The sequence below is a fragment of the Dipodomys spectabilis genome, unplaced genomic scaffold (assembly GCF_019054845.1).
Source record: "Dipodomys spectabilis isolate Male_0828 unplaced genomic scaffold, ASM1905484v1 ptg000036l, whole genome shotgun sequence".
Taxonomy (NCBI): Eukaryota; Metazoa; Chordata; class Mammalia; order Rodentia; family Heteromyidae; genus Dipodomys; species Dipodomys spectabilis.
The window spans coordinates 2,747,052-2,770,004 of NW_024870713.1; the positions used below are offsets into that span (position 1 = coordinate 2,747,052).

Below are 22,953 nucleotides of genomic sequence, written 5' to 3' on the forward strand. Positions count from 1 at the left end.
TTTCTTGCATCCTTTACTCACGCACTTAGTTTGACTATCTAGTAGGTGCCCAGTAAAAAATAGTGGATTTGTTTTAGGGTGGGCCTTCTCAGCATTCGGAAGAAGCTAACTACTTTTCTATACTTCCTTCTACCCCGTGGTGTTGAGTTTAAAAAGGTATCTTTAGGCTAGTGGAGCAGAAGGGGCCAACCTCTGAAATGACCATAAAACATTTTATTTATTTTACTGAGTGTCTACAATCTCTAAGACAGGGGAGGGCAGGAAAGAAAGCAAGAAGGCCAGAGATGACATAACAAGTTATTTATTGACCTCTGGCTTAAATCAGCTGAGGGAAACCACCAGAGGCAGAACTAGTCCTGGAATAAAAAATCCTCCTGGTGACTTCCACCCTATTTCCAGCCTCGTCTTCAGACTCATCCTCACTTGCCTTGTGGCTGGCATGCTGGTAGAGCACAGCACACACACCTGTGAGCCAGGCAGCCACAGTGCCAGCGGCGAAGATGCAGAAGCCGATGAGCAGCAGAAAGATGTAGTCCTGGCGGTCCAGGTGCGTGATGCACATGTACCGGAGTGGGTTTCCCACCTGTGTGATGGGCCACCCTGTCAGCTCTGAGGGCTCCATGCACGTGGCATTCTGATCATCTATGAAGAAGAACACAGCAGGCAGTGTGCTGAAACAGCAGAATTCCCAGGATCCTAAAGCCAAGAGGAGACTTGGGGGAGAAGTGGCCCTCTGGAATCCTAATGTTCAAAGTGTGCTCTGTGGCCAGCAGCATTAGACCCAGTTGGGCTGCCTGGGAATGCAGAACCTTTGGCTCCTTGCCTGGCCTGCTGGGTCATGTCTCAGCCCCCTATCACTGGGGGAGGGGCTGTGGTATAATTTGGTGGCACATTGAAATTTGAAAAGTGCTGGGCCTCAGTTACTTCTTTCTCTGAGATGGACCTGCATTTTGGTCATGAAAGTCAAATTTGCTTCTTAAGGATTGTTACAGAAGGACAAAAACCACAGCAGGAGTCAGTAGGTTGGAAACTCAAGTAGGATACAGTGGAGGCCTGGGACTCCTCAGATGTCCAGCAAGGCTCTACACCTTTCTCCTTCCTTTCTCCCTTTTCTTTTCTTTTTCTTTTTGAGTCTGGTCGTGGGGCCTGAACTCTGGGCCTGGGCACTGTCCCTCAGCTCTTTAGCTCAACGCTAGCGCTCTACCACTTGAGCCACAGCGTCACTTCCTGCTTTTTTCTTTTTGCTTATGTGGTGCTGAGGAATTGAACCCAGGGCCTCAGGCATGCAAGGAAACCGCTCTACCATTGAGCCACCTTCCCAGCCACCCTTTCTCCCTTTTCTTGACCCAACATTTTCTCTTTCTCTGTGCCTGTGCCTGTGTCCAGCAAGGGACCATGCTATGGTTTGGATTCGAAATGTCCCTGCAAAGGATCATGTGGTAAAGGCTTGGTTGCCATTGAGAGAAGAGTGGATCATGATGGTGCTAACCTCATTAATATCCCCAGATTAATCCATGGATTAATTCCCATTCAGTGGGTTGAATGAGCTGACTGTAACTAGTGGGGTGGATCCTTACTGGAGGAAGTCTTATCATTGGGGCATTCCTTTGAAGGGCTTCTCTTATCCCAAGAATAGCCCCACTCCTTTCCTGGCCACTTGAGGTGAGCAGCTTTGTTCCATGATGTGTTTCCTGCCATGACATTCTGCTTTAACACAGGCTCAAAGTGATGAGGCCAAGCAACCATAGACTCAAAACTCCAAAACTATAAGCCAAAGTAAATACAGACCATTAGTGCCACCCAAGAGCATCACAAACCATTTGCTTCAACTCTGGGAGGCATGAGATTCCATGGAGATGTTTCTGGTGCATTCTCTCTGTAGGAGAAATCAGGGGATCTCAGGGCAAAGAAGTCACCAGAAGAAGCAATTCTGCTTCTCAGGGGTGGTACTGGCATTCACTGGCTGATCACATGGACCATATGAGTCTTTGGTCACTTTTAGCAGCCGACTCAGCTCCCTGGCTTCTCTGATCACCTTCCTATTTCTAACACCATGGACTTCAGTACAGTGGAAAGAAAAGAGAGCTCAGGAGCCAGACAGATTAGAGGTCCAATCTAGATTGTTACTAGCCACTCTTGCAAACTTCAACAAGAGACCTGGTTTTCTCTCTGAATTCTACTCCTTCCTTTTACAAGTGCACAGAATAATACCTATTCTAAGGGTAAAATAATACCAGTCCTCAGGGCAGCAGACAGGATTGATGGACACAGGTGAGAAGAGAGGCTAGCGAGCCAGATGTGCAGAGTATTTGGTGCCTCATTCTTGGCCTTGCATTTTTTTTTTTTTTTTGCCTTTACTTAAGCCACTATCTTGATGCCTGCTCAGTTCTGTACTAGATTGTTGAGGTCAAGCTAGTGTTGAGACCAAATCCTAAGCTTTGACTATGCACTGATTTACAAATTTTATCTCAGGAATAGCTAGAGGTGGGAGTGGGGGAGTGGATGCCTAGAGAAATTTCATAAGAGGATTTTGGGTGGAGGGAGGAAGCAGTTGAGTTTGGGTGAGCAGAAAGGCTGTGGAAAGTCTGTTCCACTGGATGCCATTGCTGATCCTTGCTTCTGTGTCAGAGCACCTATAGGAAAAGCACATCCTGGACGACAGCTTGTGGAATATAATAGTGTGGCTGGCAGACTGGCAGGGGAGACTGGGACCCTGGAGGCTAAGCTAGCACAGGGGCTGTCAAATCACTATTAGCAACAATTACTGAGGAAAGGTAAGGTAGAAGGACCCTATAGACTGACTGTAGAAGGGTGGAGGGGGGCAACCCTGCTCCAAGGGAGAGCATTGAACTGGAGGGATTGGGGATGTGAAGAAGAAGAAACACAATTAGGCATGTAGACCTCTTTCTGGTCAGTGTGGCTACAAGTCTTTGGGGGCTTTCCCAAAGGAGGCTCAAGAATGTAGCTGGGGCCAAAATTATTGGGTCACAAAAGCAAAAGTGCCAGAGACACAGGAAAGAAAGAAAGAAAGAAAGAAAGAAAGAAAGAAAGAAAGAGAGAGAGAGAGAGAAAGAAAGGGAGAGAGAAAGAAAAGGAAGGAAGGAAGGAAGGAAAGAGGAAAGAAAGAAAGAAAGAAAAAGAAAGAAAGAAAAAGAAAGAAAGAAAGGTGTATTTGAGAAAAGAAAACTGGGATTTTGAGGGTCTAAGCAGTGTGTGGGGGAGGGGTTAGTCTCATCCTATTTTTAAAAAGATTTAGCTTTTAAATTGGGGCTCTGGCGGCTGAGACTAAACATTAAACACACACTTCCCCATTTTGGAGCATTAACTTTGAAAGGAGCAATTAGGTAGTGATTTAAATGCATTGTTCGACTGCTGGGAAGTGAGGGCTGTGGGTGGCTCTGTTGGGAGGGAGGCCTGGGTTTTCCAGCACAGCGTTCCCCCTCTCCCTCCCCCTATTTCCAATGCCATCATGGTTTGGATTCTCCCCTCCCAACCTTCCTGCTCCATGATTCCAAGTTTCCCAGCTCTGGCCGTTTCACACATTCCTGATTATCTTCCCTGCCTGAATGAATACCTCCCAAAGTCTAGCTTTCCCTAGATATGCCCTGGCTCCAAACCCTCCCGCAATTCCCCTGTGGGCCTTAGAATAACACTCAGCCCACATGGCCTGTGAGACAGAGCCTCTCAGCATCTCCTTGCCTACCCTTCCCATGGCACTGACCGGCCTTCCCAGTGTCCCCCCCCCCCACAATCCCCCTTTATTCCAGTCCAATCAAACGACACATTCTGCTGTCAGTACATCTGGCTCTGGCCCCATCTTTAGCTACCTTTGCTACACCACTGCTTTTGCATTAATTGCTTGTTGGTCCAGTTTTCCCAAGATCAATTTCTTCATCAACCTTTATTCCAAGGAGCAACAGTAGGATACTCTATCCCACAGCAGTGGCTCAGAGGATGTAATTGTTGCTACTCCTGAACTCATCCATAGCATTTCCTTGAATGCTTAGTGGTGACCTGCCATGTCCTACTTTACAGTTGTTATTGTCCTGAACATCTTTTCTCCTCATCAAGGCATCAGGTCAACTCTTGAAGGCATCAGCTATGTTGGATAATTATTATTATTATTAATAAGGGCACTAATCTGTGACTATTTGGGAGATTTTCTAGTATTTTTTTTTAATCATTCATTTTAGTTTAACTCTACTGTGGTTGAAAACATACTGTCAATGCTGATCCTCTGACTCTCTGTGAGATTTTGCCTTATGGCTGCAGAAGGTCAATTTTAGTAAGTGTCCATGTATTCTGCAAAAGTAAACTCTTCTGAGTTATCGAGTACTTTGTTCTGTATATGTTCATTAGGTTATGGTTAGATCTTCTAAACCATTTCCTTTATTTTTTGTTGGTATTGGGTTTGAACTCAAGACCTTTAGTTTTCAAGACAGGTGTTCTTCCACTTGTGCCATTCACCACTCTTTGCTTTTAGATTAACTTTTGGAAAGGTCTGATCTTTTTTGCTTGGGGCTTGCCTCATATCACAATCCTCCTACTTATGACAGGTAGACACCACCATGCCCAGCTTGTCTGGTTGAAATGGGCGTCTCCCTAACATTTTGTCAGGCTGGCCTCAAACCATGATTCTTCTAATCTCTAATTTTTGTAAGTAGTCAGGATCACACATATGAGCCCCCATGCTTGCCTTTTCTAACCATTATTGGCTTTTTAATCTATAAACATCTGTCGTCTCTCAGTTACTTTAAGTTCCTATGAAGACATCACCAGTTATGATATGAATGTGTATTTGTATAATCCATTTAGTTCTATCAAGTTTTGCTTTATGTTTTTTGAAACTATGCTGTTAGATGCATAGAAAGTTATAAGTGAAGTTTTACCCTTCTATTGTTGAGGAATAGTTCTCATTTCTAGAAATGTGTCTTAAAGTATATTTTGTTGCTGGGTGCAGTGGTTTATACCTGTAATCTAGATACTCAGGATTGTATCTATCTATACACAAATGTACATGTTCACACACATGTATTTTTTTGGTCTAGCTTCCATGGATGAATATATATATATATATATATATATATATATGTTTTTTGAGCTTTGTTTGTCTTTCTTGATATGATGTCCTCCAATTGCATTCAGTTTTCAGCCAATGGCATGATTTTTTTTTTTTTGGTTGGTCATGGGGTTTGAACTCTGGGCTTGGGCACTGTCCCTGCGCTCTTCAGCACAAAGCAAGCGCTCTACCGCTTGAGCCACAGCGCTACTTCCAGTTTTCTAGTGGTTATTGGAGATGAGTCTCACAGACTTTCCTGCCGGGGCTGGCTTTGAATCTTGATCCTCAGATCTCAGCCTCCTGAGTAGCTAGGATTACAGGCATGAACCACTGGCGCCCAACTGGCATGATTTTATTTTTGTTTATGGCTATGCAATATTCCACAGTGTGGGTGCATCTATCTATCTATCCATCTATCTAGCTATCTATCATCTTTTTCACTCAGGGTGCTTGGCACCTTGGCTGATTCCTTCTTCTGACTATTGTGAACAATACTGCAATAAACTCTCCTTTTGGCTTTCTTCTTCTAATTTCATTTCCTTTTATTTAGCCTATTAGTCATACATTCTTCTATAATTCTGGTATGATGACTTTGAAGACTAAATACCCATCTACTGATCCTGGCATACTTAATGCATGATAATATCACATGAACCCATTTATACAATTTAGTTTTTAGCCCTACTGTGGACCATCCCCAGGTAGTTTGAAATAATCCCATGCTACAACAGTTCTCTCTGTCTTGTTGGTCTCCTTACCTCTCACACAGGGATTTCAGGTACTGCTGTGAATGCTGTGTACTATACAACTCCAGAGAGCTCCATTCACATTAGAGACAGGCCTTACAACCCTGTGAAATCTATTCCCTCAGCCTCCCTCCAGAGGGCTGAGGGCATCTGAGCCCCAGTTAAAGCTTCCAGGTACTATTACAGATGTTATTAATGTTTAACTTCTTGCAAATGGTTTCTGAAGAAACACAAACCTCTCCCTTGTTTCTGCACCAAGCACATAGTTCACAGGCATAAATGTCTTCTAGAACCAGATGTGTGGAGGAACCAAGTTTCTGTTAGTGCAAGGGCTCAGGGGGTTACAGTCTTGAAATCAGAGGTTCTGGAAAGAACTACTGTTTTCTTTGGTTTGCAGAAGGGACCATAGTTTTACAAAGGGGTCTGCTGAAGTGTTCCTAGTGATATGGGGTCTAAAGAAGGTAGGCCCTGTGCAAAGTTCTCTGAGTTCCTGCCCTGATGACTGCTCAGGAACCATGATGATTACTAGGGTGGAGGATGGAAAACCCCAAAGGGAATGGCAGTATACAATGAGAGGAAGGGACTTCTCCAAATGGCAGAACACAAAGAGAAGCCTAATTTCCTCATTTCTCCTCATTAGGTCCTTGCTTATCTCAACATGATTTGTATATGTGTGTGGTCTTGTTTTCTTCCATCTAAATCAGGTCTTTATCAAGGAAAGCAGCTTCTCCTTGCTTGATCATAAACTATGGAGTGGTGAAGTTTTGTCGGTTCTGATTTCTGGGAGCATCCTCCACGCCTATAATGAATCCTAACAGACTGGAGCTCACAGTCTTTACATTGAATGATCATATTAAGTGTTATTTGTCAGCACCAAATCTTAGGGTCATCATCCTTGACATGATACTCAGAGCTGGAGGAAAGGGAACCTTGGCATAAGAGGAGCATGGATGACTTGGCCAACCTTCATAACAGTCTACTAGCTGAATACTACCCCATGAGGGCCTGAGCAGGATTCAGTGAGCTGAGGGGAATGAAGTCCCTACAAGGCAGGAATGGATGGTCTGCATGTCCAAGTAGGAAGGTCAGTCATGACCTGTGAAGTGTACTTCTCTGGTCCCAGAGGACAGAGGAGGTGAGACATAGGCGAGAACTTCAGGCTAAATGCTGTAGGCATGATATCAGATGTTATCTCCAAGCACTGTTGGAGATCAGAGACCCTATTTCCCCCCCTTTATATCCTAGTGCCTGGCACATAGTAGATAATCAGTAAACATCTGCTGAATGTATACATAAAAGAATGGATTATTCTCTTATAGTACTTCCTAAACTACATGTTTTTTGCCTGCTGTTTCAGACAGATTACACAACTGGAATTTGAAAGGATTGCTACTCTATTCTGTGGTCCAGAGATGATCCCCTAGAAAGGAAACTAGACTGAGCTTTAGTCTTTTGTATGACTTGTTGCATATAATCATGACGTATAGGCAGAAATTTTTCTTTTCTCCAAAATACCTTCTTGTGTGCTTGCCAGGACCTAGAATTCTGTCAGCAGGAGATAAAAACCTTTCATTTCGCCAATAAAACAAGACAAAGTGTAAAGTCTTCTGATAACTGAATTTCTTCACAGAGGTGAGCCTCTGCTGCAGGCTTCTAGAGTAGGTATGAGGGATAGGGAGTGAGCTGCCATGGGACAGCATGGGGAGATGGTATGAGGAGGTTCTTGAGAGCTAAAGGCAAATTCTAGTTTCTAGTGAGCTTGACCTTGAGATGGATAGGCTAATAACTACTCATAAGCCCAGAAAAATCAGATACTGGATATTTGTCCTCATGGATAACAATCAGTTAAAAATCCCAGAAGGTGAAGGATGCCAGGCCAGGCAGAAACCTGGGAGTCCTCCTTGCTGCTTCTCCTCGGTCACATATTCACACCACATGCATACACACCGTCAGTGCTATCTTCCAAATATATCCTTGTTCTTAACTATTCTCACCATGTTTACCTAACCCTGGTTACAGCCACCATCCTCCCTTGCTTGAACCATGTGACCCTCCTGACTCACGCCTCTCCTTGATATAGCAGTGGGAGCAATCTGTCAGTCACACAACCTGTCACTTCCAGGGCCTCTCATCATACTTAGAATAAAATCAGAAGTGCACTATGGCTTATTACCCTATGTGATCTGGTCTCTGGTTAATTTTCTCCCTTAGTCTTTTCCTTCCTCCCGTGTCTTCCTTCTGCTCTAGATATTCTCTCTGTATAGGGAGATACTCCTCTACCTCACGTCATATTCCCTGGCATGCTCCTGTCTTTCTTTGTTCTCTGCTCAAATGTCACCTCCTTGGGACCACCTGACTTAATGTATGTGCATTGTTCCTGATCCCAGGTGCCTAACATGTACGTAATTTTTCCTTTGGTACTTGTCATTGCCCGAATTAATGCCATATGATTGTTTTCTGCCTTGCCTATTAGTCAGGCTCCACAGCAGCAGGTCTGCTCACAGGCGCTGGCACCTAGGAAGTGCTAAGTAACTATCAATGAATGAGGGCACTCAGGTGCAGGCTGGACTCCCTAACCCTCATAAATGTCAAGTGGGGATAATTACATCCAACCTCATCTTGGTCAAATGCTGTGGCCAAAGCATCTTGGCCATTAGATGAAAATATATCCACAATTACAAGGGTTTATCTAATTTGACTTTAAGTTGGACCTTAACCATGTTTAAATTGTGTGCATCATATGTAGTAGTCCTTTCTTTTGTTAGGTGGAGGGGAAGGCCAAATCTATTCTGGGATATAAAAAGATGTCGCTGTGAATGGGCCACTCATTGTTAGGTGCTGTCTACATTATGTTATTTTGAAAGATTTAACTCCTCCTCCAATGCTGTGACACTCCCCCCACCCCATGTCAGTCTACTTCCTGTGGATGATGGCCACTGCTTTTGTCTTGAAGCCCTACTGCTCTCCCATTGTCTGCATCCCACTGGCACTTAAAATCACCCCCAGGCCACTGAACTCTTCACTTTACGACATTGTCAGCATTTTGGCAGTGTTCTCCATGTAAGCTATTTTGTTTTCATCACAACTCATGGGACAAGGCATCTGTTTCATGGCCCCTTCCTCTTAGTCTTTGCTCCCTGACTTATGATATAAGCAGTTTTGCCCTACCATGTTCTCCTGTGGCGATGTGCTGTCTTGCCACAGGCCTAAAAATAGGGCCAATAATTGTGGAATCAAATCTTGAAAACTGTGAGCCAAAATACCCCTTTTCTCTTTGTAAACTAGTTATCTTGGGTACTTTGTTACAGTGATGGAAGCTAGCTGATACAAGTCTCTTCCTCAGAGAGGCATCCACAGTGGTTCAAATCAAAGTCTTTACAGGTATTGTTCATTTTTCCCTTGCTTTTTATTTTCCACATCTCATTTAGTAAACTCATTTAGTAAATAGTTACTGAGCATTTTCTCTTGTGCTAGTTTCTGAAGATTCACATATAAAGTCACAGAGCTTCTAGTTTATCAAGAAAGACAGAAAGGAAACTAGCAAAAATTTACTAATTACTAAAAAAATTGTTCTAGAAGCTTCTTAGGGAGTATAAGGAGCAAGGAGAGGGTCTAGTTCAGTTCTCAGTCTTGTTTATCAATTTCAGATGTTTCCTCTGACCTGTCTTCACACCTCCATCCCCACTGATGCTTTAGGCCCCCATATTCTGTCACCTATATGCCTACAGGAGCTTTTCCCCCCTAGCACTGCCTTAAAACTTCCTCATGTCTCAAAGCTTTGAAGGTCCTTCATGACTGAACTCCTGTTTCTCTAGCTGCATCCACTTTGCTTGATTCCTCCAGGATGCAGAGCTCTTTACTTCTAGAGATAACAAAAGTGAGGTTGGTTGCTTGACAAGACTTGCACGGCTGTGTTTCAGAGGCCTGAATGATTCTGGGGGAGCTATGGGGCCATGAGGAGGGCTCTGGTGTTTCTGAGGTTGAAAGAGCCTTAGATCAAATACTCTCAGGGATCCCACCTGGGCCAAGTTAGGGAAGCTATCAGAATCATCTAGGACCCTGCCCAATGCTCGCATGCTGGTCTCTTGCATTCCTGCTTGAATTTTTTTTTTTTTGGACCACTGATTCAGATGACCTCTCATTGTCCTCTACCAGCTACTCTACCAGAAGCTACTACTTTAGGCCAGAGGAGTTTGTTGTAAGGTAAGTAAGTCAGGCTGACAGAGCAGTTTACAGCTTTGGGACTATCTGGTACCCAGCCACTTGATTTTTTTTTTTTTTTGTCTTCATTTCAATTTCCCTGATTGAGGAGGAGGGTTAGGGTTAATAGCAGATTAGGATGAGGACCTGAATTCATTCTGGAAATCTGAGTTTTGGCAGGTGACTTTGTACTTGGTGAGTTGAAATGGGGCCATTATCCTATTAAAGCCATCTTAACACAGGAAGAAGTGGCCTTGAAATGAAACTAACATATTCTTTGCTCGAAATGCCCTCAGAATGACTTGGCCCCGAAGCTGCGCATGACCCAAGCCATCTGCTTCCTGTGGATGTCCCAGGATACCGTTGTCTACACGCCTCTGCAGTTCTCTTGCCCAGACTCCTCCTTGATGTTTAGGCCACACCATCAAGTTCAGTTAGGACTAAGGACTGTAATTTAACAGCTGACACAGAGGGACCTTCTGTTCTCAAACTGCCCCATTCCTACTCCCTGGTAGCCTGTCTTGCTCTGAATTCTGATACTGTGTTTATTGTCAAATTGTAAGTGCCCCTTAAAGGAGATAGTTCAGAAAACATTATTAGCCATTAATCTCAGAGAAAATCAGCTTATTCAGCAGTTGAAGCAGCCCTGGAAGCACCAGAATACAGGACATTGCCATAGGCTTTCTGAAAAGTGGTTTATAGACACTTAGGCTGGCAGCTCAGTGAATCAGAATCGCAGAATGTAAGGCCTGGGATGCTTTGAGGTCCTCTTTTTGAGTAGTAGGAGGAAAGTAAAGAGAAGAGACTGCTGAGATAGAGACATTGTTCTAGCTAAGTTGAATTTAGTGAAGCTAGGAAGTGTGAGAGTGTAGGAGGAAGAAGGCTGGATGTGGTGGTGCACGCTTGCACTTCTAGTTTCTCAGGAGGCATAGGTAGGAGGATTGAAATCTAAGGCCAGCTCCAGGCAAAAATGCTTGATACTCTATCTGCAAATAGTGGAAGGACAAAAGTCTGGAAGCGTGGCCAAATGGTAGTGCCCCTGCCTAATAAGCACAAGGCCTGGAGTTTAAACTCTAGTACCTTCCTGTACTCCTTCCCACCCCCCTTCCCCTCCCCCCCCAAATTATAGGAGTTAAGAGGCTGTCTGCTTCTTAATTGCTTTTCCTAATTATGTGGCCTCAATATTTTCACTAGGAACACCTTTATCTCAGTGCTCTTACCCATCTGTACTTACTCAGCAGGTACTCTGTTTAATAAAACTGTTCACCACTTGTGAATGTCTTAGCTTCCTATTTAGGTCTGCAGTCTGCCAGCTAGAAGAGACCTTTGAGAGCTTCAAATCCTGCTCCCTTGTTCTAGGCAAGTGCTCTATCAGTGAGCCATAGCCCCATTTAATTTAATTTATTTATTTGTCAGCCATGGGGCTTGAACTCTGGGCCTGGGCACTGTCCCTCAGCTCTTCAGCTCAAGGCTAGTGGTAGTGCTCTACCACTTGAGCCACAGTGCCACTTCTGGCCTTTTCTGTTTATGTGGTGCAGAGGAATTAAACCCAGGACCTCATGCATGTGAAGCAAGCACTTTATCACTGAGCCACCTTCCCAGACCTGCTCCTTCATTTTAAACTCAAGAAAAGTGAGAGACTCAAAGTGGGGGAAGTAACGGTCTCAAAAATCACAGTAGGATTGTTATGACCAGGACAGTTCTTCTTGGCTTTTAACTCTATTTGTGTCTCTTGTCTTTCTAGGACAACTTATTAAATACAGGAAATAAATAAAATTATACAACATTATATTATGATGTTGGCACATATGAGCATATAGTAAACGTTATAGAGTGACATACAGTGATGTGCTTTATATCAAGGAAATATAGTACTGATGAAAAATACTGAACTTGGATGTCAGGATATCTCTGTGCTGGGTTAGAGCAGAAATCACCTGCCAGTGAAGATACTTGTTATGGTCAAATATGAAATCTCCCCAAGTATCTCATGTGTCTTGGTCTACAATGAAATGACATTTATTGGGAGGTGATAGAAATGAGTTACATGGAGGAAGCTGATTGCTGGGGACATGTCCCTGAAAGGTACACTGTGTCTTAAATCCCTCGCATTTCCTCTTTCTGCTTCTTGGCCACCCGAGGTGATCAGCTTTGCTTCAGTGCACTCTTCTGCCATGATGATCTGCCTTATCACAGACCATCAACCAATGGAGCTATCCAACCTATGGACCCAAAGCTCTGAAACTGTAGGTGAAGATAAATATTTGCCACAATAACAACAACAACAAAAAATGGACTAATAGATACAACTTTGGATTCTAAAGTTCTAGCTTAAGCATCTTGAATTAATAGGCTGCCCTGACCAATATGCTAGCACTTTCCCTGTGTGACAGTGTCTCACATGGATAGTAGCTACTGTACTGGATACCACATATATAAACAGTTTCCACCATTGATGTCCAAACTTCTTTTGGACAGCACTGAACCACTGGCTGTGGAGAGGAAGCCAAGTTCCTCATGTTCAGGAGCTTAGCACTCTTGAGTTTTTGAGAACACCTTGGGAGGCATTCAACCCTGTCCTGCTAGAGAAAAAAAAAAATCTCCTAAGAATTCAATTGCCACTCTCACCTTCAAATAGCATTGATGACTGGAAAAATTATAGCTTAAGCCAAGGATTCGTTCATCTACTTGCTAACCTGGGCTAAAATAAAATGGAATGCACGTGTCTGTTTTAACCCTGTACTGACCATAGAGCAGTGTGGTAACTGACAGATAATATACCTCCTATTTCTGCTATTTATTTATTGCATTTGGAAAGGGAGTATGTGAGCTCTTTGAAGACTGAATACTTTTCATTACACATGGTTGGTATGCTAGTGGGGAGTTCCTTTTGAGTTAGACCTTAATAGTAGCACTGACTATCCTGTTAGGTTGAAAAGTTTCAACATTTCCAGCATAAACATTTGGCTCCCTCTGTACCCCTTCATGGGCAGACTCTGATACAAAATGAATTAAAGAAATGGAAGGAGATATTGTTACCTTCCCATCCTTTTTTCTAACTCTCTTCCATTTCCTTTCAGGGCTTCTGTTTCCTTCAAAGTTCCCTACCACTACAGAATTAACCTTGCTCAATTTTCTGAGAACTCATTACTCCCCTGATATGAGAGCTGGTAAAGGCATAAAGCACATGTATCATTCTTTCCAGAAGTTCAAATAGTTTTTCAAGGTCCTTTTTAAGCTTATGACATTTGGGGAGGGGTACTTAGAAGAGGAGGACAATTTCGTCTCACAAGTAGGGGGCAGATTGGAGATATTGGTACAAAGGTATTGCTCAGTACTCTTAAATCACAAAAGTGTACTGTTTCTTCTTTTTCCAAGGCCTGTTGACCCACAGTTGGACTGAATTCTTAGTCTTCATCTATATGTATAACACTATCTGTACCTGTCTCTCAAAATGTGACTTCCGCTGGGAAGCGCTGTAAACTCCAGATTCAGGTGACTCAGGAGCAGACACCTTGCTGATGTTGGTTTAGTCTTGAGACTTACAGCTCAGACTGATACCAAGCCCTGGTTTAGTTTCCAGTTTGTTGTCTGGGGTCTGGATTCCTGAATTTATAACTTATGAAGTACTCACTTCCTCTGGGATTCACATTGTACTATTTCCTGTGGATTAGAGTCCTAACACCTGCTACTCATCTTTCCTATACATTGTGTATAATCCACCCTGCCTACATCTTTCCAGTCCTGTCTTCTAGAGAGAATAATGCATTGTCTTAGAGTTCCACATGAGCCTTTCTGAAGTCTGCTTCTTGATTAGAGGACTGCTTGACTTCCGACTGCTACTTTCTATTTAGTATCTTAAGATTTTTCTTACATCTACCAGCACTTGTTTATTGAGTGCTTATGGTGTGTCAAGCCTGATGTTAATAACAGTTCATAAATGTTCTCATTTCATCATTATGACAGCTGTAGGTAGGTTGGTTCTATTATTATCCCTGTCTTAAAGATAAGGAAGTTGAAGTTCAGAGAGGTTAAAGAACTTATCTGGGCTGGGTGCTGGTGGCACATGCCTGTAATCCTAGCTACTCAGGAGGCTGAGATCTGAGGATCACAGTTCAAAGCCAGCCTAGGCAGGAAAGTCTATGAAACTCTTATCTCCAACTAACCACCAGAAAACTGGAAACGGTACTGTGGCTCAAGTGGTAGAACTCTCGCCTTGAGCTGAAGAGCTCAGGGACAGGGCCCAGGCCCAGAGTTAAAAAAAAAAAAAAGAACTTATCTAGTATCCTACAGAGAGTAAATGGAAGGGCTAAGATCATAACCCTAGCCTCTTTCACTCCAAAACCTGAGTTCTTAACACTGTCCCTGTTGCCTGCATGGCACCTGTCATCCATCATTGGTAGCTGTGGCTGACCTGAGTGCATTTCTAGGCAGTACTGGCTTCTTTTTCTTTTGTTTAGCTTTGTTGTACCTGACTAGATGCAGATGACCTGGAATCATCCATACACTCTCTCCACATATAGTCCTGGGGTTCTGGGTTAGTTATATCTATCAGCACTTGTTTGGTACATTAAAAAGGATGAAAGATAAACTGAATGGTAGCATGGGAGTCCATTACTTCACTCCCTTGCTTTATAAGAGATGTGTACATACTGGCATCCAGCCGTCACATTGCCCTTTAGTGCTAAAATTTTCCAGGGCTAAAGTATAGTATCTTCTTGGGTCTAATGTGAGCCTGCTTTTAAACTGGACTCTGCTTTGCAAACAACCATGTTGCTCCACTTATTTCATAGAACTTCTTTCTCTATGCAGAAATGTGGGCACACGTGGAGAGATGTGTAGGCTGCATTCTAGACCATGCCAAGATCACCTTTTTAGCAAATGCGGTAGAGATAGGTGGTATTAGGTTCAAAGATATTAATGGTCAACGTCAATAGTGTCCAGTGTCAATAGTGATATTTCCAGCCAACAGAATCATTATAGGAGGATGATGAAATAAAATATCTTCTTTTACATCGAAGTCTGGCTGAAGGACAAGAGAAGCATCTAGTGAGTTTTGCTGTGTGTTCAGCTGTGTGTGTTTGTATACAAGTTATATTTTTACATTTATATGTGTGTGTATATTGTGTATAGATAATTTGTAAGCAGATATGTATGTATATTTGTATACATGTGCCTATGGTGCATGTATATGTATACCTCTGTATTTGTTTACATGTGTGTATTCAAATGGTTTGTATGTGTATACTTGCATGTGTGTTTATGTGCATACTTGTGATTATGCATATGTGTATGTGTGTATGCATGAATAAAGGCTCTAGTGAGAGCAAAAATGGAGGGCTAGAGTCATAGGTAGATTATGGTGAAACCTGGGTTTGCAAGGGAATATCCTAATGAGTTTATGATGGATAGTGCATTATTCAAGGAAAATTATCTTGGGTGAGTTCCATGTGGTAGCCAGGTTAGAAATAAAGCTGAATTGTAGATGCTATGGCCATGACTTTGTTGGTGGGAGTGTAAACTTGTTCAACCACTTTGGAAAGTAGTATGGAGGTTCCTCAAAAGACTCCACATAGAGCTCTCCTATGACCCAGCAATCCCACTTTGGGGCATTTACCCAAATGTTCATAAACAAGCACAACTATGTTTATTGCAGCACTATTTACTATAGCTAAGATATGGAACCAACCCAGATGCCCCTCAGTAGATGAATGGATCAAGAAAATGTGGTATATATATATATATATATATATATATATATATATATATATACACACACACACACACACACACACACACACACACACACACACACACACACACAATGGAATTCTATGTCTCCATCAGAAAGAATGACATTGCCCCATTTGTTAAGAAATGGAAAGACTTGGAAAAAATTATATTAAGTGAAGTAAGCCAGGCCCAAAGAAACATAGATCCCATGGTTTGCCTTATTTGCAATATCTAGTATATGTCTGAGTCAAGCAGAAAAGATCAGATAAGATGATGTTAGGGAAATGAACCCTAAGATATGTATTCAAATGTTTTTTTCTCTCATGCAATTGTTTCTAACACATTTATAAGATTCTTTCTTTGTTGCTTTGTATGTTCCTCCCCCACAGTATAACCCCTGCTTTCACTGTATTGGATGTCGGTATAATTTGTGGAGGGGAAGGGGAAAAAAAAATCGTTTAAATAGGGATACAGGTAGACCCATTGCAACAATGAGATGTATAAGTCGTTATGTTGAAAACAAACCTTACAGCTTTGGAGGGGGGGGGGGGGATGGGAAGGGATGGGAAGGGGAAACAAAGGAAGAGGTTACAATGCTTGATAAGAAATGTACTCATTATCTTGCTCATGTAATTGTAACCCCTCTGTACAGTATTTTCACAATAAAAAAAATAAAAAATATCAATCTTATCCTCTTTCACAGGCTGAATTTAAGAGTTTGTATAATATGAGAGAGAGAGAGAGAGAGAGAGAGAGAGAGAGAGAGAGAGAGAGAGAGAGAGAGAGAGAGAGAGAGAGAGAAAGGCCATGTATGAAAACAGTCAAAGCCGTAAAGTTCTATAGAATATAAATGAGCTTGGGCTCATTCAAATTTTAGAATAGATAACAATAGTGAACTAGAATAACGAGACCATGTTTCTGCCTGAATTGGCCAAGCAGATTTCCCCAGGCTACCAAACAGCAAAGAGATGAGCAGATTAGCAGTTGTGGGGTATATGTGTAGGGGCTTACTGGTCAGTGGATGGAAGCTTCGCCTGTCTCAAATATCAGTATTCATTCATGAGAAATTTATGAGCTTGATAAGGTAGATACTCCCCTCTAATATCTTTGAAAAACATGCAGTGAAACAGACCTGGTTTATAATACTTTCCATCATGGATTAAACTTAAGAGTCAAGGAGTCCAAAGTAGTCAGCCTGACAATTCTGAGAAGATGCAATTGTACAAGCAGAAAATTGACTATGGGAAAGTACATAGGGAGGAAGTGGTAGGCTCAGGGACTATGGGAGAAGCCAACCAACTTCACCCTTCAGCTAGGGCAGGAGGATGCCATAGCAAAATCATGGACACTGTTCAAGGAAAATTTGCATGTAAGTCTGGTATGGTGGTACATCTACCAAAGCTAGTTCCTTTGGTTTGTAACAACTAAGTCTGAAATGTCTGGCATCAGGGTCGCTGCCTAGGGCATAGAATTTAAGGAGGCAGTACACTCATTCTCAGTGCGTCCTTAAATCTTACATCCTAGGATTCTCTCGGGCTTCACTCTAGTCCAGGCCCTACCTAGAAAACCTTTTAAGGCATGCCCACTGGGAGGCCAGGAGAGGCATTTTTACTTGACATTATCACAGCTTCCTTTACCCCAGTTCTTGAAGCCCATCATTTTGGCCAGGAGTATTCCTAAAATACTTCCTCAGTGGAACTAACTTCATCAGTGCTCTGGGATTTCTCTGTGGAGCTACTTCTTATTTGTCTGAAGTTCCCACTTGGCTGGGTTGCAATGCTGTAAGTGCAGAAGAAGCATGGAGGATAGGTAGGATAGGGAAGCTGGGATGGGGACAGTAGACAGAGGGACAGTAACTAGCTAGGAATCTCTCAGGTGAGATCTGAAAATTTGCCAGTAACATTGGAATCTCCCTGCTCAGCACTGTGGCCTGTTTCCACAGATTCATGCTATTTATTCCCTGCTTCCTTATGAGATCAGTACTGTGAAACTAAATCTGTTATCAAAAAAACATTTCTTCTTCTTCCTCTCCTCCCTCTCAGTCCAGGCAGTTTCTATGCCTCTCCTTCCATCTTGCTGAATTTTCCCTTCTATACATCATACTCTTATTGGATCCTCGACTGCTTATAAAAGGCTGAATTTACTTTTCAACTCTGGAAAAAAATTCAATTACTACATTAATCCCATTAAAACAAGTTAATGCAATATACAGTATCCTTGTATTACTCTATCACTGTGCAATTATAGTCCTTTATCATTTCCACACCATACATCATGTTGTTTGGCACACCATATATTGGATAATATTAATATCCTAACTTTATGGGTCAGGAAACTGAGGGGCAGAGAAATGGTGAGTTTTCCAAAGGCAGATAATTTATAGGAGGCAAATTTGGACCAGAACTCAGGTCTTTGGATTCCTATTCTTGACTCTTTCCACCAAGCATATTGCTGCTCCAGTCAACTCAGAATGATTTTAACCAGCTCAACCCAACCTTTTCTCCAAGTCTAACCCCCCACCCCTCCTTTTTGGCTTTGCCTTTTCTGAAACCAATTCCTCCTACTCCATTATATTTCCCCCTCACCCCCATCCAATCAATCCCTCACCTGGGTGGTCCAGATGGGACACTAGTAAATAGATGGCGAAGTCCAGGAAAGAACAGTTGCACTTCCAGGGGTTTCCACTCAGATACAGGGTCTGGAGCACCACAAGGTGATGGAAAGCAGTGCGATCCAAGGTCTGCAAGCCGGTATTTCTGAGGTCTAGGTACCTCAAAGAGCTGGTGTTGGCAAAGGTGTACTTGTCAAGAAATAACAGGTGAGGGTTGTTGGCAATGTTCAGCTGTACCAAGTTGCTGAGCACTGAGAAACTGAATGGGGAGATGGAGGTCAGGTTGTTGGAGCTGAGGTCAAGATAGATGAGTCTGAAGACCCCGATGAAGGTATAATCCATCACTTCTCGAATCCGGTTGTTGTGACAGTCCAAGTAAACAAGGTCACTGAGGAGGCCTAGTTCCATAGCTGGCAAACTAGTGATTCTGTTGTCCTGCAGGGACAGCCGCCGAGTGTTCAGAGGGATGTCCAGGGGGTATTCTGAGAGCTGCATCCCTATGCAGGCCACTTCTTGGTCTTGACACTGGCAGTTATTTGGACACTTTGACCCTGATACCAGCCCCATCCCAAAGGAAAACAGTAACCAGCCGGGGCCAGGGCCTGAAGTAAGGGGCATAGTAAGCCAGGATTCCCCTCCTTCTACCTTGCTGCGGCAGGCAGTCCTTTGTCCCTCTGACTCAAAGTCTGCTGAGGGGTGGGGCGGGGCGGGGGAGGGACACTGGAAAGAACTGTAACACTTTAGCTTTGTGCAAAGCAATTTTCCATTACAGGAGAACTGAACAGAAGTTGAAACGCGAGGCCTGGTGCCCTGCCGCCAGCTTGGTAGCTGTGTGGCTTGCTCGCTCAGTCCCAGACTGCTGCTGGAAGGTTGCCTGCTTGGCAGCTTTGAAAGGTCTCACCCTTCCCCTGCCTTTGCAAGTGAAGGGGAGCCAGGGGAGAGCCACATGACAATGAGGTTGCCAGTTGACACCTTTGTGATGTCAGCAGCTTCAGGGGACTGCCTGGTTGAAGGGAAGTGAGTTCTCATCTCTCCTTCTGAGTGGTGTGTGTGTGTGTATGGTATATCACGGTAGGCTCTCTGTACCTGGGGGAGTCAGGGATTCCTGGATAGGGTCTTGTAGCCTGTGGATGTGGCCAGAGCGGGGGAGGGGGGGGCACACATGAGTTCACTTGGGGGAAGATTTCTGTGCCAGTGTGTGCTCAGAGTGTTCATACTGGCTCCTCCTTGAGGTAGTAGAGAGAAAGAGGCTACCCTAGACTTGTAAGTAGGCAGGTCCCAGAGGGGATATGAGAGGTCCCTAGCCACACTGCCCTATCCACTGATGAGCAGTGAAGGACAGCTGAAGGTCAGCTCCCACAGTGGTCCTCTTTTGAGTTCTGAGTTTGGAGAGGTGCCCATTATTTGCCATCCAGAAAAGCTGGGAAAGCAAGTTTCTCCTTTATAATGAGACAAGAGGCAAGGATCACCTCTGATGAGGTGACAGTCTCAAGATTTTATTCCTAGATTGTGTACACATCTCTGTATGCATTTAGAATGGACATGTGTAACTGTTTTTGTTTTTTCTTTCTCTCTGTGTGTGTGTGTGTGTGTGTGTGTGTGTGTGTGTGTGTGTGCGTGTGTTTGTTTGTGCCAGTACTGGGGTTTGAACTCAAGGCTTAGGAGCTAGCCCTTAGCTTTTTTTGCTCAAGGCTGATACTCTACCATTTGAACCATATTTCTGGTGTTTTGGTGGTTAATTGGAAATAAGAGTCTCACAGATGGGCTGGGAAGGTGGCTCAGTGGTAGAGCGCTTGCCTTGCATGCCTGAGGCCCGGAGTTCGATTCCTCAGCACCACATAAGTAAAAAGAATAAAGCTGGAAGTAGCACTGTGGCTCAAGGGGTAGAGCGCTAGCCTTGAGCTGAAGAGCTGAGGGACAGCGCCTAGGCCCAGAGCTCAGGCCCCACGACCGGACCAAAAAAAAAAAAAAGAGTCTCACAGACATTCTCGCCTGGGATGGTTTTGAACTTCAATCCTCAGATCTTAGCCTCCCTAGTAGCTAGGATTACAGACATGAGTTATCAGCATTTTACATGTATTAGTGTTTTGGTGTTTTTTTTTTTTCTTGTGCTGGTCCTGGGACTTGAACTCAGGGTCTGGGCACTATCTCTGAGCTTCTTTGCTCAATGCTAGTGTTCTACCACTTGAGCCACAGCTCCACTTCCAGCTTTATTGGAGGTAAGAGTCTCATAGACTTTCCTGCCTAGCCTAGCTTTGAACCATGATCCTCAGATATCAGATTCCTGAGTAGCTAGGATTACAGATGTGAGCCACTGGCACCTGGCTATATTAGTATTAAAAAAACTTTTTATAAACTACTCCCCTTAAAACAAAACCTCAAATGTACATATGAAACAGAGTGCAGTAATATGAACTATTTCTTAGCATTTGTATTGTCTTGGGACTTTTAAACTAGTGAGTGCATCTGGGGCTCTACTGTGAGTTTCTATTCATTAACTACTTGACAGATGACAGGAGTCTTTTGCAGGAGGAATGGTGTCTGGCAGCTTAGGAGTTGGGATGTCTCACTCAGTGGAGAAAGACACAGGGACAAAAATGAACATAAAGGCTCTAGGGAGTACATTTCTGAGAAAATGGAACTTTCTCTTTAAAACATTCAAATGTAACTTGTGTGAATATTAATAACACAACGAAACCTATATTTAGCTTAGCCTAGTGCCAGGCACCTGGTATGTAATAAATATTTATTGAATGAATGATGCGTGAACATCTCTGATGGTTTGCTTCCTTTTCTTGCTTTTCTGCCAAGAGAGAAATTAATAAAGTCAAGTGGATTTGTGGCTAGTTAGCTAATGCTTGATTATGTTTACTTACTCAGCATTCCTTGGGTGATGGCTGTGAATTAAGATGATGACAGGATTGTTTACCAAATTGAAAGTGACCTTATTTAAGCTGAAATTGCAAACACTCAAAGTAATGGCCTAAATGATAAGCTGTACTAATTGAAGCAGGATATAATTGATAAGGGAGCCACCCTTTCTTTATAATTAAAATAATTCTAATAAGATAATAAGTCTCTGTTAGATCTTATATGATTGCCCAGGAGAGAAATTGGGAACATGAATTCTACAGAAGAGAATTAATTTTCAAAGTGGCTATTTTCCCTGGGAGATGTGTAAGGGCATACTGTGTAGATGGGGTATCGTGAGAGTCTTGGGTAGGAGTGGGGTTGTACACCATCTCCTTCATTTCCATGAGAGATGGCCACTGAACTGACCCACCAAGGCTAACAGAGTGATTTTGATGACTTTCCAACTTTTACACCATTCTCCCCCTTTTTGACTTTTTCTGGGAGCTCAGGTCTCCAGGTTGTTTTGTTTCCAGCCTTCTGATCTAGAATAATTTTTCTAGGACACCAGTCTAAGGCTTGGCTTACGTGTTTGGTCACATGATTATAAGTTAGATAAATAGATCCTACTATAACTTATTGAGACAGAAGCTAGTCAGCCATGTTATTGAGTATTATTATTTTATTGAAGCATCATGAGCCACAGGGAATATTCTTTTGCTTGAGATAGCAGTGTCATTTTTGGTTCTGAAGCCTGAACACTCATGGGCTCAGCAAACTTTGCCAGGCTAGACTAGATCCCTAAAGCATGTTCATCATTTTGAGACTGAATGTTTAATACACCACATCGACCTAACAGGGGGATTTACCATGCAGTATTTCATAAACTTCATTTCAGACCCTTCAATATGTTTTTTCCCAAGTCATATCTTGTGTGATTATCATTTCTGAGATCTTGCTCTGGATTAGTCTTGTTCACCCTTAGTTGAGTTGCTTTATTTCTCTGGACTTAATTTTTCTCATCTAACTATTGCTGGAGCTAGGCTAGATAATTTCCAAGTCTTCTTAGGCCTTTCAGGTCCCTTCGTGCAGGTAATATCTAGAAAACCAGTAGGGGAAACATTGTAGAGCCAAAGAGAAGAGTTTTTCTGCTCCCTTGGGGCATTCCATGTGGTCCTACTTGTCTGGTGGCTGCAGCAGAGTTCCCTTACCCAGTGAGCAGGCTTACCCTTAACCTTCACACAGTCATTTCATCAGCCCACTGCTGCCCTTCAGGTGGCCCTGCACCCATTATTACAGAACAGGTTGGGGTGGGAGTGGGGCAAGTGAGCACTCCTATCCGTAGAATCTCAGCAGCTGAGTCCAGTCATGGGACTGTTTATAGCTACGTCCGGTTGAATACTGTTCTGCCTTCCCAGTTTAAGAGTACCTCCCTGGTACCAGCACACCTCCAGACAGCTCTCTGACTGCTCAAAAGATAGATGGGCACAGCCCCTGATACTGTAAAAGGAAAGGATAGCACAGGGCAAAGCAATACACCTGAGACACTGAAGTTCTCTCACCGTGTGACTTTGTGGCCTTCTGGGGCATCATCTTCCTTTTTGGAAATAAAAGTAACAAAGGGCTATAGGAGTTAGAAAATTACATCAGGATGCATCTGTGATAGGAGAGGGCAGATGCTTGAAACTAAGACCAAGCAAAAGACACAGGCACACAAATGATGACCCAGTGTTAGGCACAGTGTAAGCAGTTCC

At 43.2% G+C, this 22,953-nt stretch overlaps 1 protein-coding gene across 1 annotated transcript; it reads right to left on the minus strand.

Moving 5' to 3' along the window:
• Positions 1–316: 316 nt before the first annotated feature.
• Positions 317–18,967, minus strand: Lrrc52 (leucine rich repeat containing 52). Its single transcript, XM_042677380.1, has 2 exons — positions 18,346–18,967; positions 317–642 (listed from the first exon to the last, which is right to left on the minus strand). The coding sequence occupies exons 1-2, from the start codon at positions 18,965–18,967 to the stop codon at positions 317–319; spliced, it is 948 nt and encodes a 315-aa protein (XP_042533314.1).
• Positions 18,968–22,953: the final 3,986 nt, after the last annotated feature.

Coding starts and splice junctions, on each gene's coding strand:
- Lrrc52 (XM_042677380.1), bottom strand. CDS start 18,967: ATGCCCCTTACTTCAGGCCCTGGCCCCGGCTGGTTACTGTTTTCCTTT. Junction 643..18,345: donor GTCCCATCTGGACCACCCAG/GTGAGGGATTGA, acceptor TCTTCTTCATAG/ATGATCAGAATGCCACGTGC.